This window comes from Borostomias antarcticus (assembly GCF_949987555.1).
Source record: "Borostomias antarcticus genome assembly, chromosome: 6".
Classification (NCBI taxonomy): Eukaryota; Metazoa; Chordata; class Actinopteri; order Stomiiformes; family Stomiidae; genus Borostomias; species Borostomias antarcticus.
The window spans coordinates 29,693,489-29,710,988 of NC_140239.1; the positions used below are offsets into that span (position 1 = coordinate 29,693,489).

The window sequence follows — 17,500 nt, forward strand, 5'->3', positions numbered from 1 at the left end:
ACCAGTTGCTTTTTTCTACACGATACACAATATTTTTGTAATGTCACAAAAATCAAATGCTATTCAGTAGCAATGGAAAGTGTATTTCAATTTAGAAATTAAAATGTTCAAGATGAATGTTAAATTACCTAAAATGTCATTATTTATTTATTTTGACAACTAAATTGTTATCCCTTAATATTTACTGTTCACAGGGACATCTTTCTCCTCTCTGACCGCAGGGGAAGCCCCTCTGACCGGAGCAATGCTACAGCAATGTCCACATGTTGCTTTTCAAGATGAAAGGCCCCTTGTTAACGCAGACGTCCACGCCAATCGGCGAAATGACCCGCCAGCCCCAGCTGTGACCTGGGAAGAGCCAGCATGACCTCTCACACCCAGGAATGTGTGTAGGTCCAGGAGACTTTCCTGACCTTGTGATATAACCAGGAAAACATTCTGGGCCACATATGTAAAGCCTGTAGACCACATTGGAGGTACTGTACAGTTACTAGTGTACAGTAGTAAAACAGGACTATTATGGCCACTGAAAGTGGAATCCGGAACCTTTTTGTCCAGAGGGTTTCTTCACCAGAACAAAAGGCTCTATTGGACATGCGCATAGCAGTTTTTAAGAGTGTAGATAAGTAGATTAATCTTCATTCATCCTCCATGCAAAAGAGCATCTCATGGCGCTGTGCCACCGCTAAGAAACAGAGGGTTTCCAATCCCAGATCCCCTAACCACACAGATACAACACGGCCCAGGTAAACCCACAACCCCAACAAGGTTCACACAGTTCCCCTTGTTCGAGGATATTGTCTGTTTCATGCGGAAGGCATGTGATCACAGAGGTTAAATGAGAGTTAATGAAATCTTCCCAGTCGTGACGTTCATTCCAAACAAGCTGCCTCTTCCACTGATCTGCGTGACTTCCTCTTCCCTTGGGGGGGAAAAGGCAGTGTGAGAACAGAAGCACGGCTTTGAGCTCAGGAGCTGTGTAGCGCAGCGTCCACACAACTGCCATGTGCCTGTTCCCGGCATAACTCAATTAGCTTCTTGTCCACTAGGATTGTGTGTGGAAACTTTGAATCAAAATTGTATCTTCAATTTGAATCCGAATATGATAGCAAATAATAGCAATACCTATCGAAAGAGTTTTCATGTCATTGACCTCTGTTCCTATCAGAGGGCTCACAGTGTAAGTTGGAATCCTTTGTGTTTTGGATTCATTTAGAATAATCAACTGCCCAGCACATGCATGCACTGGTGTTGTAACTACATTCATGCCACCACAGTGTAGGCTACATCACCATTGGCTATACCGCCAAATTTATTCTTCTAGGACATAAAGATGGTGTGTGTGTGTGTGTGTGTGTGTCTCTCTCTCTCTCTCTCTCTCTCTCTCTCTCTCTCACACACACACACACACACACACACACACACACACACACACACTGCAGTAACTGCTGTATGATTGTTAATATCTGTGTCAGAATCAGAATTTAGTATATTTCCACATACGAGGAATCTGATTGGGTGGATGGAGCACAGAGCACTTGTATGAGAAAGGAGCACAATAAAACAAGAACTATAAAAAAGTAGCAACAGAAGTGAAGTGAGGCTTTAACAAAAAGGGACATTTTAACTGATTTATTTATTTATTTCGAATACAGAATATAGTGCTTATGGGGTGATGTTGAGCTAAAACTCTCTGTACACACACACACACACACAAATCGTCTTCTCAATAGCCCATATTTCTCTCACAGGCTCTCCCTACTTTGACATGGCTCAAGGCAACACATTTCTAAAGCATGCCCAAACTAACACAGGAATGCGCTATATTACAAAATCATCACTTTTATATCTCTGTATTCACTTGCAGCCAGCGATGAAGTGATTCTGAACTGTACTGTTGTAGTGTAGGTTTTGGACAACATGACAAACAGGAGAGCCAACGTAGAAATGGGAACAAGAGATTTTAACAATGCTGTATTCATGTAGTGTAGCCTATGATTCTTTTCCACATGTGTAATAATGATATTAATGCCAGAGAGTCTTATAAGAGATCAACTTATTATTGGCCTCCATGTGAGATGTCTTTGTTAACAGAATCTGATCTACAGGTCTGTGGGTATGAAAAAAGCTGGATCCATCCTAAGATGTTTTCATGTTTCACAGGGATCACATACAGTACAGTATAGTGTATTAAACAACGGTACTGTGTGCTTTATCGTGAGTGTGCTTCATTTGAGAGATTCCGTTTGCATCATTGTTTGGCTTAGTCCTGACAGGAGATCATGTTTTGTGCAATAGCTCATACTAAAACCAATCAAACTGTCAGGGGGGGTACACTGTGCACCGAAACTAACAGGCCAAAACTTAAAGAAACTGTTACATAATGTTACTGTGGATCGTGTTTTAGTGGTTTTGCCGTCGGTAGTGCCTTGTGTTTTAGTGTGGTTCTGTACTTGTGTCTCATGAGGAAAGCGTTGCATCAGTTTCATCAGATCCCTGCCCGTACCCTGTCAACATCACTTCTGATTTCCGAGGGAGAAAAGTAGTTGTGGATTTTCCCATCTGTGAAGCCGAAGCCGCGCTGCGTGTTTTTGGAGACGCGCGTCTTTGATGTCTGGCGGAGTTTTCTTTTTCAAGCGGAGGGAGCGGTTGCGCCGGTAGAGTTTTCTCACGCGGTTATCCTGCGATGCTGGAACACAAAGTCAGACGAGGGTCCAAGAAAGAAAGGCTAGAGTCTCGTGGCGAGAAGAAGCGAGGGACAGACAAAAGAAATACTGGGGGGGGGAGAAGGCATGAAAGACCCCTTCCTCTTTATCACTGTCCTCTCTCCACAGGAGAGGACACGTCAGAGGACTGTTCAACTGGGCTCCTTTCTATTCCACATCCATATGAATTCATGAGCAAAAATAAATAAATAATAATAAAGAGCTGTATTCATCCATCCATCCATCCATCCATCCATCCATCCATCCATCCATCCATCCATCCATCCATCCATGGTTCGTCCCAGAAGGCCCTGCTCCCCAGTCAGCCTTCCGACGGTGCGTCCCAGAAGGCCCTGCTCCCCAGTCAGCTGCTGCACCCCTGCTTCCCACTGAGGCTGTCTGCTAACTCTACAAACAAGCACATGTGTGCTGGCTTCAGGCCACTGAGTGTGTGTGTGTGTGTGTGTGTGTGTGTGTGTGTGTGTGTGTGAGTTGAAGCAGGGTCCGTGTTTGTTTACCCCCTCAGACAGCTGACCTCTCTCTCCAGGCTCTGTCAGCGTAGTGAGCGTTTGCAGGCGCAGGCTTCTGTGCACGGCTAGAGAGGCGAGGGCACTTTGAGGGTGTTTCAAAGTGTGTTTGTTTGTTTACTATATCAATGCAAATACGCAAAGGAACACAAACACACACACACACACACACACACAAACACATTCATTCTTTACTTACAGACAAAAACAGTAGAAAATGTTCTTCCCAGACCCCCTAACTAGGCAAAGCAGGCTGATTAAAGAAATTCAACTGCAGTTCACAGGGAAACACTTCCTTCAAAATCAAACTACATTCGAGTAAACTGGGAGTACACTTTCTCTCTCACGCAAACACACACCCATCCACACATATACCACACACACACACACACACACACACACACACACACACACACACACACACACACACACACACACACATCTACACTGGTTGATGCTTTTTCCAATTGAGTATTCAGATCAGGATGAATTTGCTATGAATTGAACCAACCGGATACGTACGTAAATAATTTTGTCCTATTTTTTTCTTTCTTAACAGAAACCATCAACAGTGATCGACTGACGAACCAGTGACCACCAGTTTAAAGTCAAAGTTTAATTGTCAATTTCAAAAGTATTCCTATAATCCCCAGTCCGCATAACTGTCATTCTTGTGCATTCTCAAAGTTCTGTTCGTGAACTCAGCTGGAGGCTGTGTGGTGCTGTTTCACTAACTTCGGATCATGACTTTAAAGTAAAATATTCAAGGCAAGGCAAGTTTATTTGTACAGCACATTTCAGCAACAAGGCAATTCAAAGTGCTTTACATGAGACATTAAAAACATCCATACAAAGTGCAAGAAACACATAAAATGTCATATAGAACAAAATGCAGGAAAAATAAAATACATGAATAAAAGTTACAGTGCAGTGTATGAATGAATAATTATTTGATTTAATAAAAAGCAGCGGCAAAAAGAAAAGTCTTCAGTCTTGATTTAAAAGAACTGAGAGTTGCAGCAGACCTGCAGTTTTCTGGAAGTTTGCACCAGATATGTGGGGCATAAAAACCGAACGCTGCTTCTTCATGTTTTGTTTTAACTCTGGGGACAGAAAGCAGGCCTGTGCCAGACGACCTGAGAGGTCTGGATGGTTCATAACGTAGCAGCAGATCAGAAATATATTTTGGCCCTAAACCATTCAGTGCTAAATAAACTAACAGCAGTATTTTAAAGTAAATGATTTGACAGACAGGAAGCATTAGTCTTGGTGAAGACTCGAGCAGCAGCGTTCTGAATCAGCTGCGACTGTCTAATCGTTTTTTTTTAGAGAGACCTGTAAACACACCGTTAAAGTAGTCGAGTCTAAAGTGAAGTGAACTAAAGATAAATGCATGGACATGTTTTTCCAGATCCTGCTGAGACATAAATCCTTTAATCCTTGATAAATTCTTCAGCCGATAGTAAGCTGACTTTGTAATTGTCTTAATGTGACTGTTGACATTCAGATCAGAGTCCATGACTACACCAAGATTTCTGGCTTTGTTTGTGGTTTTTAGCATTACTGATTGCAGCTGAGTGCTGACTTTTAATCGTTCTTCTTTGGCTTCAAAGACAATTACTTCAGTTTTATTTTTGTTTTGTTGAAGAAAGTTCTGGCACATTCAATAGTTGATTTGTTGGGATTATAGTCCCCTGGTGATATAGTGATATAAATGTGTGTTGTCTGCGTAGCTATGGTAACATATTTTGTTGTTTTCCATAATTTGAGCTAGTGGGAGCATGTAAATATTGAACAGAAGAGGCCCCAGAATGGAGCCTTGGGGAACTCCACAGGTCATTTTTGTCCGCTCAGATTTATAATTGCCTATAGACACAAAGTAGTCCCTGTCCTTCAATTGGGATTCAAACCAGTCTAGCACTGTGCCAGAAATTCCCAGCCAGTTTTCCAGTCGGCCTAGTAATATGTTGTGGTCAACCGTGTTGAATGCAGCGCTGAGATCCAGTAATACTAAGACTGAAATTCTGCCATTGTCTGTGTTTAAATGGATGTCATTGAAGACCTTCACAAGACCAGTCTCGGTGCTGTGATGTGGTCGAAATCCTGACTGGAAGACAAAGTGAAGTGGACACCGGGACAACACATATCCTGTACCTGATATGGAGGTACTAACTGCTTATCTAATTTTCTGAATTTTGTCAGTGAAGAATGAGGGTAAACGCACCCTGCAGAAAGACTTAAACTTGCCAGAACTGATTTCATATGATGTCTTTGATTCAATCTTAAAAGACTTAGAATGTGGAAGTATAATTGTCTCCAATTTTTTATCTATGCAATCTCAAGGCTGCCTTTTCCAATGTTGTGTAAATTGGATGTATTGTGTAACCAGGGGACCATTGTAAATGAGACATTGTTTTCAATGGGCTAAAAAAAAGTTGTGATTGTTTGGATGGAACCTTTTAATGCTGGTCCAGGTCACCCTTCAAAAAATATTTTTCTTTAATGTTTATCTGATTAAATGAAGGTAAAAAGGGAAAAATGGTTTAATAATGAGAGCAGAATAGTTCTGGTGTTTTTTATACCCTGCAGATGCATGTTGAAACAGATGAAGTCAAACTTCATTGTGAAAGCGTTTGGCAAAGCATCACCCACGTATATTCTTGACCAAACTCCAAGCCAAGTAAATTTCCACTTTTCATCTCTCACTGTGCCATATCACGGCGCACAGTCATTCTGTTATGATGACATAAAGTACACAGGCAGGGAATACTGTACCTGGCCATACATGCCATGGCACGGAGTTACGTAAAGCTGACGTTTCTAGGGGCCGTTTTAAACCGACCCGTTCCCCTTGTCCTCCTAGCATCACACCGAGCACTCAAAGCTCAAACAGAAGCCCTTTGAAAATGGACAGGCGTACGCGCACACACACACACACACCCCTGGCTAAGCTGGTGTCCGGCCCAGCCAGCAGTGATCCGGGGCCAGGGGCCCCAGCCAGCGGTGATTCGGGGCCAGAGGGAGCTCCGCGGCGCCCAGGGGGAGCTCCCGTGCCCCCGAACCCAGCGGCCCCCTCCTTCTCCAGCCCGCCACGGCTGGGCGCCCTGCCTCTCCCGGTCCCTCCGGGCGTCGGTGCCAGCTGCAGCCTGCATGCCCGCGCGTGCCAGCCTACAAACCCACAAGGTGTGTGTGTGTGTGTGTGTGTGTGTGTGTGTGTGTGTGTGTGTGTGTGTGTGTGTGTGTGTGTGTGTGTGTGTGTGTGTGAAGAGAGGGAGGAGGGGGGAAGACTCAGCCCAACATCCTGACACCCTGCTGCCATCAGTCGGCTGGTTGGAGACACGTTCACAGATGTATGCTGCAACATACAGAACCAAACAGACACAAACAAATGCCCCTTTGCACACACACACACACACACACACACACACACACACACACACACACACACACACACACATTCTAACTACACACTCTGTAAACCCAAATACTAAGAGAAAGACGCTTACCACACCTACAGCCAAACACCTCACACACACATACACACTACTTAATGCAAGATGTTGACTGACTAACACACACACACACACACACACACACACGCAAGACTGACTAACACACACACACACACACACACACACACACACACACACACACACACACACACACACATTTGAACCCTAACAGCAACAGATTAAGCGAGAATAAAATGTGTCTTCCCAACCTTATGTTCAGAATCTGAATCTGTTTTATTGCCATATAGTTTATGAACCATTCTATTCAATTGCAATGGAACAGGAAGCAAAGCATACAGCTCAGCTATTCATTCACGCAATTTTGAACCAAGGATTTTAAAAAGATGCGCCATTTTCTATGGGGTTCAAGTCAGGCAATGGTGACGGCCACTCTAGAATCTTCCAGGACTTCTTGTGAAACCAAGCCTTGGTGGACTTGGCTGAGGTACGCTCGGGATCATTGTCCTGTTCGAAGGTCCAACGACACCCAAGCTTCAGCTACCTCACAGACAGCATGACGTTTTCTCCTAGGATTTCCTGATACTTGATTTGATCCATCTTGCCATCTTTCAAGTTCGGGCGACATCTAGAACCCTGAGGTCCTCCTCCGAGACTCTTTTAACAGTCCCTAGATCGAGACTTAAGACCAAAGGTGACCAAGCTTTTGCGTTGGCTGGCCCAAAGCTCTGGAACAGCCTCCCTCCACACATTAGACACGCACAGAACCTAGGGCTCTTTAAGTCTCAGCTTAAAACGCACTTGTTTTCACTGGCTTTTGAGGCCTGATAGCCTACATCCCTTGTCCTGTTTTGTGTCCTGTCCTTTTATTGTTCTGTGATTATGTGCACTTTATTCTGTTTTTTGTTTTAGTTTATTTTATATATTGTACAGCACTTTGGTGCAACTTCGGTTGATTTTAAACGTGCTTTATAAATAAAGTTGACCTTGACCTTGCCCTCCACACGCTGCAGGTTTCCAGTGCCGTAGGCAGCAAAGCAGAGCATCACTGAGCCAGCTCCATGCTTCACCGTAGGCAGGGTGTTCTTCTCAGCATATGCTTCCTTCTTCCTCCTCCAGACATACCGCTGATCCATAGATCCAAAAGTTCCAGTTTTATTCCATCACTCCACAGAATATATTGATACCGATATATCGGACACCCATTGGAATGCATGGCCTGGCGGTTGTGGATGACGAAACGGTGACATGGCTCCTGGAGGCGTGCCCGGATATATAGCCCGGGTGACCCCTCACCCAGGCTCGGGGTGGTAAAAGGATAGCCCCTCGGCGCCGAGCCTGGGGGGGAGAGGACGCAACAACGTACCCACACAACGAAGAAGAAGCTCCACAGAAAAGAAGCTCCACACTTCTGTGGCTCATTTATATGGCTTTGAGCATGCTGCCACCATCTTGCTGCAGATTTCTTGCAGTCACTCGAGGGTTTTTAACCACCTGCTTGGTTTCAGAAGAAGTCCTGGAAGATTCTTGAATGGCCGTCGCAGTCGCCTGGCTTGAACCCCGTAGAAAATCTCGGGTGGGATTCGAAGAAGACTGGAGAACTGGAGGCCATTGGCCATGAGGAATGGGCTTAGATTCCTCAGGAACGCCATCAGAAGCTGGTGTCTGGCTCGTCACGTCATGCTCACGTTTGCAGCAGGTCATAACAGCAAAAGGGTGCTCTAAGTACTAAGGACACTTGTCACGAAGGGGATGAATCATTTTGAGAATGCAGTAGTCATTAAAAGTTGCATTTTGTGTTGAATTTGGAGAAACCACTTGCAATATTATTAAAAATATTAGTTGTGTTGAGCTTTTTAAATTGTGGTTTGATGTGTTTATTACAAACAGCTGAAAGAGATTTAGCCAATAATAATTTGCAATGGGAGTTGAATGATTTTGATTGCAACTGTAGTTACTGTTTGAGAGTGAGACTGTGTGTGTGTGTGTGTGAGAGAGACAGAAAGAGAGAGAGAGAGAGAGAGAGAGAGAGAGAGAGAGAGAGAGAGAGAGAGAGAGAGAGTGTGTGTGTGTATACTTGTCGTTTGGGCGCAGAGCAAACAGTGTTTATAATGGCCCAGTGCAGACGTCCTTGACTGTCGGGAGCAGCGCAGGAATCTGGTGTCCTCTTACTGTTGCAGGCTGAGGTGGGAAGACTACAGATCCCTGGTGGGGAAGACTACAGATCCCTGGTGGGGAAGACTACAGATCCCTGGTGGACCCCTCGCCTGTCAGAGCAGCTACTGCAGGTCAGGAATGGGGACAGAAGACTACAGATCCCTGGTGGGGAAGACTACAGATCCCTGGTGGACCCCTCGCCTGTCAGAGCAGCTACTGCAGGTCAGGAATGGCACAGAAGGACGTTCGGACAGGGCACAGGTTTGGTGTTTATGTAACGATAATGGAAATTATTTTTTGCCATTCCAGTCAAGATTTTATACCACATGCTTTGGAAAAAACACATTTGGAAGGTATTTTTGTACATGATCTATGCTCAACAATCAACATTCAACTAACCATACACTAATCCTGACCATAACCTTGACCGGTTGTTGCATATCGACAGTTTCTTGATTGATGAGCATCCACACTGTAGGTCATCTCTATAGGAAGGAGAAACGAAGGAGAATTGGCCACGTCTAACATTTGCAACAGTTTAGGAAAAGAGCTTCCCAAATGTGATTACCGTATGACACGTCATGAAGACCTGTTAACTCGTTGATACTCTAGCACCTGTGATGAATGACAGGATTTTAACGGGAATATTACATTTAGCAAGACTGTGCATACCCCATTGAGATGCTGTTATGGTTCACTCATCTCAAATGATTGGAACACATTGTCCTATAGACACTTCAGCCATTTAAGGAGGCAACTTCCCACGTTATTAGAGCCTGGCAACTAATTAGAGAACTTCCCGATTTAAAACATGATCCAAAAGTCCGGTGTTGTAGATGGATGTTCAATTTCATCAAGATGATGCATCTCCACCATAGTATGCATCAGTATGGATTGAAACATGATAAGCTCTCAGGGCAATACACTGTACTGTAGCATCATTGTTAAGGAAGCTGTTTCTCTCTTAACACCATATTATCAGAATCATCCTCATCACTAACCTTGTACTTTCTATTCTGGTCTACTAAATTTCAATGTGTTTTCCACCAGTCATTGTCTCTAACCCCCCCTCCCACCACCATCACACACACACACACACACACACACTCTCCAGTCTCTGGTCAGAGGAGAATGACTGCGACCCGAGCGCTTCCTCCAGGACGTGTAAGTGGATCTGGCCTTTCCGAGAGAGGAAGGTCCCATTAGCGCCAGGGGCACCCATGGGAGATGGGAATAACTGCAGCACCCCCGCCCGCCATCACAACATTACTCATGAAACATTCACACGCCATGAAGCCAGTGGGAACGGCACACTCCCATTGGCCGAGCCCTCATCGGCCCAGGACTGGAGAGCGAGCCTCATTGGTGGGAGCGATCGAAAGAGGCGGGTGGCGAGGAAACGAATCGATCTCTGGCTTGTCCTCAAGCCTCTTCTGAAGCAAGGGCAAATCTTGCACCCGTTTCTAGACTTTTCAGACTTCTGTCTGATGCAGTAGTTTAATAGTGAATGTATTGCTGTGTTATACCATGAAGCAAAGTGATAAGGTGTGTGTAGATATTTGGATTCCCATGTCAAGGCTGTCACGTTATACCAAGGAGCCATTACAGGTACCTCATTTAATGTTTTGAGAAATGAATAGTGTTCTTTATCCACTCGTCTATTAGGCTAGTGTACTATGCCATTTCTCAGAGTAGGGTTAGTACTCAGTATGCCTAGGGTTAGTACTTAGTATGCCTAGGGAGTCTAGATACAACGGGATCTGACAGTGAGACTCAACAATCAATCACTATGGAAGAAATGATCCCTCTACCTCTAAGACACTATCCAGGAGGCCTCACAGGAAGTAATGGCTGTCAAGTCATACCTCCCAGGCAGATGCTGACTCGGCAGAATATTGCATGATGATGGACTAACCGTTCCCTGTTCCTTTCTTGGCTGAAAGCCCCATAGTATACCAGTACACAATGTGCTCTTTCAAGACAATCATCATACAGTATAAAATGCTTTTAATAAATAATTAGGAATTTTTGTTTTCCTAAGAACTATCAGAAATATCCACTATATGAACCAAGTAACTTTACAAGAGCAATTGTTTTTCTTTTGTACAAAACATTACAACTTTTTCATGTCAGCTCTTCCCCATCTCCCCTCCATGTGCAATCACTCCCACTTATGCATATCCAGATTTGTTTTTAAACTAGCTGTTTGGGAATAGTGTTTTAAATGTTTTATTTTGCGGCGTCCATTTTAAGGAAACATGGCTTGAGACAATAACATGGACGGCAAAAAAAATTAACGGCAAAAAAAAAAAAAAAAAAAAATCAAGTCACTGCCAACTTCTGAGGTAAGTCAAAAAAAAAAAAAAAATTGTTCCCTTCATTAGCCTTGAACCAAAAAGCAGGCTAAAAAGCAGGTGTAATACAGGTACATCAATTTCACATGGTTTGACAAAACTGGCATCCACACACAAAGAGCTGAATGGATTTCTTACAACAGGTTAAGAAAGTTTTTTTTTTCTTCCAGAAAACTCCATGAAGTGAGACAGGGAGAGAGCTTTACTGAGGCGAAGGAAACACGCCTTCATTACACCACACACTTTTTTTTTCTTTTTTTTTTTTTTAAAGAGTTACTTTCCTTAATAGTGAAAACAAACCAACAACAACATAAAAAGACTGTTGATTACGCAAATATGCATTACACTTGACATTAAGGCACCCTAAATAAAAGTTTAAGGACGGTTTTAAAATGAGCTCATAAACTGTTCATACCGTGTAGTCGATATCCTTGAAATACTTGTGATCATGCCAAATAGTGGGCTGCAGCTTTCTATGTTTCGAAATTGCCATATAAATCTATAAACTTAAACGCAGGTGCTGAAAATGTATACATTATTGTGACTTAGCAGAGAGATTGTTTATACTTTGCAAAGAATCACCGAGTGTAAAATGGTGGAAATCGTTCAAAAATCCTAAATGAAATGCATGAATTCTATAAGTCACATGGCAATTCTGCTCCAATTGTATCAACCATCTTCTCTCTTCATAAAATCAATGTAAGGACTTTGGTTTATGCCATAGCGTGGGTTCAGTATGTGTGCGTATGTTTATAAAGCCCAGCGAATGACAAGCTCACTATTTGGCAAGTATAAGAACAATCACAAGTTCACAAACCAGTCATGAGTCAGTATATATCTATATATTACAAATTTGTCAATGAAGGATGTATTAACAGTTTATTAAGCCCTTATAAACCCTTCATAAAGCCTTTATAGGTGGGAGCCTTAAGTAAATGATCTTGACTGTGGGACGCTGTTCTCCTTTGAACTGTTATAAAACCTGTCAATGTCAACTGGCATAAATAAAAGGAATGGCGATGTAATAAGAAAATAATCAATTATAATAACATAATAATAATAACAATAATAATAATAATAATAATAAAAATGTGACTTGTCTTTAATTTACTAAATTCAAATATACACAGCGACTCCTTTGTTATATACACATATGTACATAATGATTTCTTATTTATTTTTTTGATCAAATACCTTGAATGGTGTTTGCTGCAAGGGGAGAACTCTCCAAATATACACCTATCCCTTTGTCCGAGCTCTAACAGGGGGATCAAATGGGGCAGCGAGATCTGGGACCCTTGGTCGACTCATAAAGGCACTTGCTACCAACTCAAATACTGCAAAAATCCTTAAACAGAGGTTTCAGCCGAGAAAACCGAGACACAGGAGAAACAAATCATAGAAGGCCACATAGTAGGCACTGGGGTTTCTGTCCCCGCCCTCCGGCCCGGGCTGTGGGCTCGGTAAGGCCGGCGCAGGACCGCAGCTGGACCGCCGCACGGCAGCCGCACGACAGCCGCACGACAGCCGCAGGTGGACAGGCGGGCACGCTGAGGCGAGATGAAGAGGAGGATGCGATGCCACGGTCACTACAGTCACTCAAGAGTCCCTCTGAATCCTCCAACCCCTTTAGCTGGCGCCTTTCAAACCGAAGGAGCCTGCTCGCTATTAAACAAAACCACAAATCGTCTGTAACCGAAAAAAAAAAAGTCTTTATAGAGGTTCTCCTTTTTTCCCTCCATACAGACTCGTCTTTGCTTTTTCAAATGGTATAATTCAAAAAAAAGTGGAGGCCTCACTTTGCGTTGAGTGAAAATAATACACTGATGCTTCACCTGTACATAAAAAAATAAAAATGCCAATTTCAATGAAAGCCTAAAACGTCCACATCGCCTTTGCATTCAGACTCAAAATATCTTACAGATGACGGCAACAAAAACAACCGAATACAAACCAACAACTGGTTTTCTTATTAACTCATTTTCTTTCCTCTTTCTCTTAGTTTCTAGTCTCTGCTTCTCTCTCTCTTTCACTCTTTGCAGTGGAGCAAGTCCATTCACACACAATGATCTTTGAGGTCTTTGCTGGCCAGGGCTGCGTTGACATTTTTCCAGACGTTTTTGTCTTTGGGGCTGTAGGTGGTTCGGTGGGGGGCTTTGAGGGGAGGGCTGGAGCTGTGCGTGGTTCGGATCACCTCCCCTCTGGACGCCACCGCAGTCTTGGAGTACTTACAGACGGGCCACTTGCCCGCCTCTGCCCCTCCATACTCCCCCTCCTCCACCTCCACCTCCATCTCCCCTTCCGTCTCCTCCTCCTCCTCTTCCTCCCCTCCAGGACGCGTCCTGTAGGGGGAGCCCATGAGCTTCTTGCGCTCCTGCTGGGCCTCCCTGTTGTTGTCTTTGAGCTGCTGCTGCTGTAGCTGCTGACTTCCCGCCACCGGTCGCAGGGGCTCCCATTGGTTGTTGACGTTCTCGTCTGCCGTGGCGCGGGCCCTTCTTTCCCGCCCTTTTCTCCGCTTGCGCCACCACACGCACACGATGATGCAGAAGAGCCACAGAATGCAGAACATCACGCACAGGATTGGCAACAGGTAGTCGACTCCGCCGCCGCCTAGAGGAACAGAGGGAAGATTGGGAAAGCCGGAGAATGACGAGGATTTAAAAAAAAAAAAAAATTAAAGAGAGAACCGAGTGCTCATCAAACACCACAAGAGATTCTTTCTTCAAAACAAAATGTTTAAAGCAAAGGATATAGTTAGGTTGGGCTTCGATCATTTCACTTGTACTTTTGTAGATGCAAATCTGGTAAGTGGTCTTTGAGATATACAGTACAATGCAACAAATACTAGTAGGCAACCACAGGAGCTACTGTATAGTCACAATGTTTTACGACCGCACAATTGGCCCCAGTACAGCACTCACAGCCTTAAATAAATTATTAAATTATTAAATTATTTCGGTCCTAATACCCGCAAAATAGCTAGGCAACTATTTGGGGATATGGCCTATTAGGTGTATAACAATGTTTGTAGGTTAAAAGCTGCTGTGTCATCTCACGTTGCTTATAATTTAAGGACTTTGTAAACGCCTTTACACTTTCTGGTGAATCTAGTCTCCAAGTAACTACAACAAATGTGTGTAAGGTGGGTGGAACAGCCTGTCAATCACATCTGACTGACGTTTCTAACTGATTCGCCTACAAAACAAGGTGAACTTGTAGAAAGGGAAGTATAGTACTTAAGGCGAGACACGGCAGGTGAAAACATCGTTTTTCAAAGCTCTGGTCAAATTTGAGATTTTGTGCTATTTTGCTTCCATAACATGTCTTCTTTCAGACTAGTGGAAATAAAACATCAAAAATACGCATTTAGATGTTTATTTTACTTCATTTAGTCTGTTTGCATCTGTAGATTCTTCCTAAAATCACCAAAAGTTAGCATTTTTTCGCAACGAACCAGAGCCCGGCCGTCTTTTGGATTCGCTCATGTGATATATCGATAGAGAGATCTCTCTCTCGAGCATGATGTTATCGCAACCAAACTTGATAGTTTCATTTGTATCAGCAACCAATCGTGGAAATACAAAGGCGGGTTTGATGCTAAACGTGAAATCTCATTGGCTGTTGTTGATTTCTGAGAACGTGATTGGTTCAGATTCGTCACGTGACGTGCTTGACACTTCCTGATAGCTTTCAGCGGGACCTTTAAAAATCTCAAGATGCCGACGCCAATTAGTGTAAAACGCTCACAGAAAAGATGACAACAGTTGTCACTTGCAAGGTGTAATCGGAAAAAGGGAATGGAAGAGAAGGGAAAGCAATCGAATGAAGCAGACGGTGAAATTACTTCACAAAGTGCATCGATGCGCAAGCTGTCAGCCGGACAACAGGAGAGAGACCAACGCGCCGCACAGCAGTGGCTCATTCATGTCGCGCGTTTGAATGAACTGATCGCCGGGTTGATTTGTCCCAATTGTGCAGGGACAGGGCTTAAAATAAACATTGATCCACAGAATCATGGGTTCTGTTGCAGTTTGCTTCTAGAGTGCAGTTTGCGTGAAAGAGATTGCTACCGCAAAAGTGTGTATACATCTCCGCGCCTTGAAGACGCAACCAGGAACGATGTCGCATTTGATGTCAATGTGCGGATGGTGCTCTTAGCACACGAGTTAGGATTGGGATATGCAGCTCTCAACAAGATCAGCAAGGTGTTGGGGATTCCCAGGCTTCATCTTAAAACCTACCAGAGGCATGACAAGAAAGTGACAGGTAGGCTATGGAAACAGGACTGAGATAGATGTCTCACTTTCTCTCTCTCTCTCAAGGATTTGTAGCACATTTCATACATAGCCTACTGTAATGGCAACACAATGCACTTTATAGATAGAAGGGAAGGGGTGTGTGCATACTAATCATACCCCTAATAGGGGAAAAGTAAAAAAAAAAAAGAAGTTCTCTCTCTCTCGCAGTAACATTTGGCTTTCCCCGCAGTGTAGGCTATTTGTCTATATTATGGCAAGGCTCCACTGTTGCGTGTTGTAGGCTATAATATGGATGAAGTAATGACCCACAGAATAATATAGTGAATAAAATTTCATTCAGTATTTTGTGTATTGTGGTCAGTTTTACTTTATATCAATAAAACACAACCAGATGAAGAGTTAGTGATACACTTCATTTTAAAATGTATGAGACAAATATGACATGACGAGAGTGACGGGTAGTCTATGGAAACAGGGTTAGATAGACCTCTCTCTCTCTCTCTCTCTCTATCTCTGTCTGTCTGTCTGTCTCTGTGTCTCTCAAATCAAACTTGATTTATACAGCACATTTCATACATAATGTACATAATGGCAACACAATGCACCTTAGAGAGAGAAGGGAGAGGGTAGGCTATGTACTGTATATACTTATCCTATATCAGTATATTTTTGTCTTTTTTGAATTGCATCAATAAGGCTTGGTCAGATGAAGAGAATCACTATACATTCCATTTCAGTGGCAGAAATTGAGAGAGGGCTGGAGTCACTGCACAGAACCAGGGAGCAGGTCAGCAAAAGCTGAGGCCATCACGGTCAGTGTGAAACGTAGGCGCAAGAGCATGAGCACAGCTAAGAAACTGAAAAGGCATCAGCAGGAAATGGATGAGGGGCCTACATATGGAGCAGGCATGGAAAACTAGGCTGTAGACAGGCATGGTCAACTAGGCTGTGTTATAGAGGTAGACATACAACAAACTAGGTTGGCAGTTCTACTGGTGGCAGTGGGTGTGTGTGCGCGTGTGTGTGTGTGAGAGAGACTGGTTCTATTCAGTTCATAAATGCTGTGTTATTGTCATCAGTTTTTATGTTTTAGATGTTCAATATTGTTGTTTCTAATGATTTGATTAGATATTGTGTCTGTAAATAGTGCTTTCCAACAAAATGTATGGAATCATATTTTAAAAGCCTGTTTTCTCTAAATGAGTTTTTTCTCATACTCTGAGATCGAAATCTCCACTTCAGTAGCACTTACATACACCAAACTTTCCAGTTGTACTTCCATCTATGTTCTGAAGGCTTTTACAGAGGGGTTTGTTCATATGTCATTCAAAGCCTGAATGATATAACATTTTATTACTAAAAACATGGCGAAAATAGATTTTCTTATGGCTGTTGAACTATTTTCTGCTTTATGGAGTGATAAAAAGAGATATCAAAAATCTCCTCTGTAAAAGCCTTCGACTCTAATATGTCAACAAAATGAAACAATAATTTTTAATCTGGCTTTATCCAAACTTCAGATTTCTGTTCTGGAAAGTTATGCAAATTAGCACATATTTGATAAGATAATGCCTAATTTGCATATTTAAACATAACATTTCATAAAACTTGTAATACAAAAAAACATTGTCTTATCATAAGTAATCAACTGGGTAATTATCATGGTGATACCTATTAAATCATTTTTTTAGCCTATTCACCTGGGGTGTCTCGCCTTAATGACTGAACATTTAACATTGATGGACACATTCATTTTGATATTACCTGATAACTAGCATGTCACATTCAACCACCATGTTACTCCTTTAACCCAGAGGAATACACACCCTCTAATCAGAAACTAGAAAGGACCGACAAATGAACCCTGGGGGACACCTTAATGTATTACTCACCAGCTGTGGGTGGCATGACCTGCGTTTCCACTTTGACCTGAATGACAGCCAGCATGACTGTGCTGTTGTGGCGCTTGGAGAGCCTGCTGACGATGGCGCTGGCCGCCTCCTGGATCAGACTGTGGTCAGGCTGCTC

General features: G+C 43.1%; 1 protein-coding gene across 1 annotated transcript in view; it reads right to left on the reverse strand.

The window, feature by feature from the left end:
- Nucleotides 1-13,269: 13,269 nt before the first annotated feature.
- Nucleotides 13,270-17,500, reverse strand: part of LOC311310781 (protein jagged-2-like) — a gene marked incomplete at both ends in the record, with an annotated part of 51,651 nt that continues 47,420 nt past the window's right edge. Inside the window, 2 exon segments of the mRNA XM_084440334.1 lie at nucleotides 13,270-13,823; nucleotides 17,365-17,500. The exon segment at nucleotides 17,365-17,500 is cut by the window's right edge and continues 15 nt beyond it. Coding sequence (XP_084296460.1) covers nucleotides 13,270-13,823; nucleotides 17,365-17,500 — 690 coding nt within the window.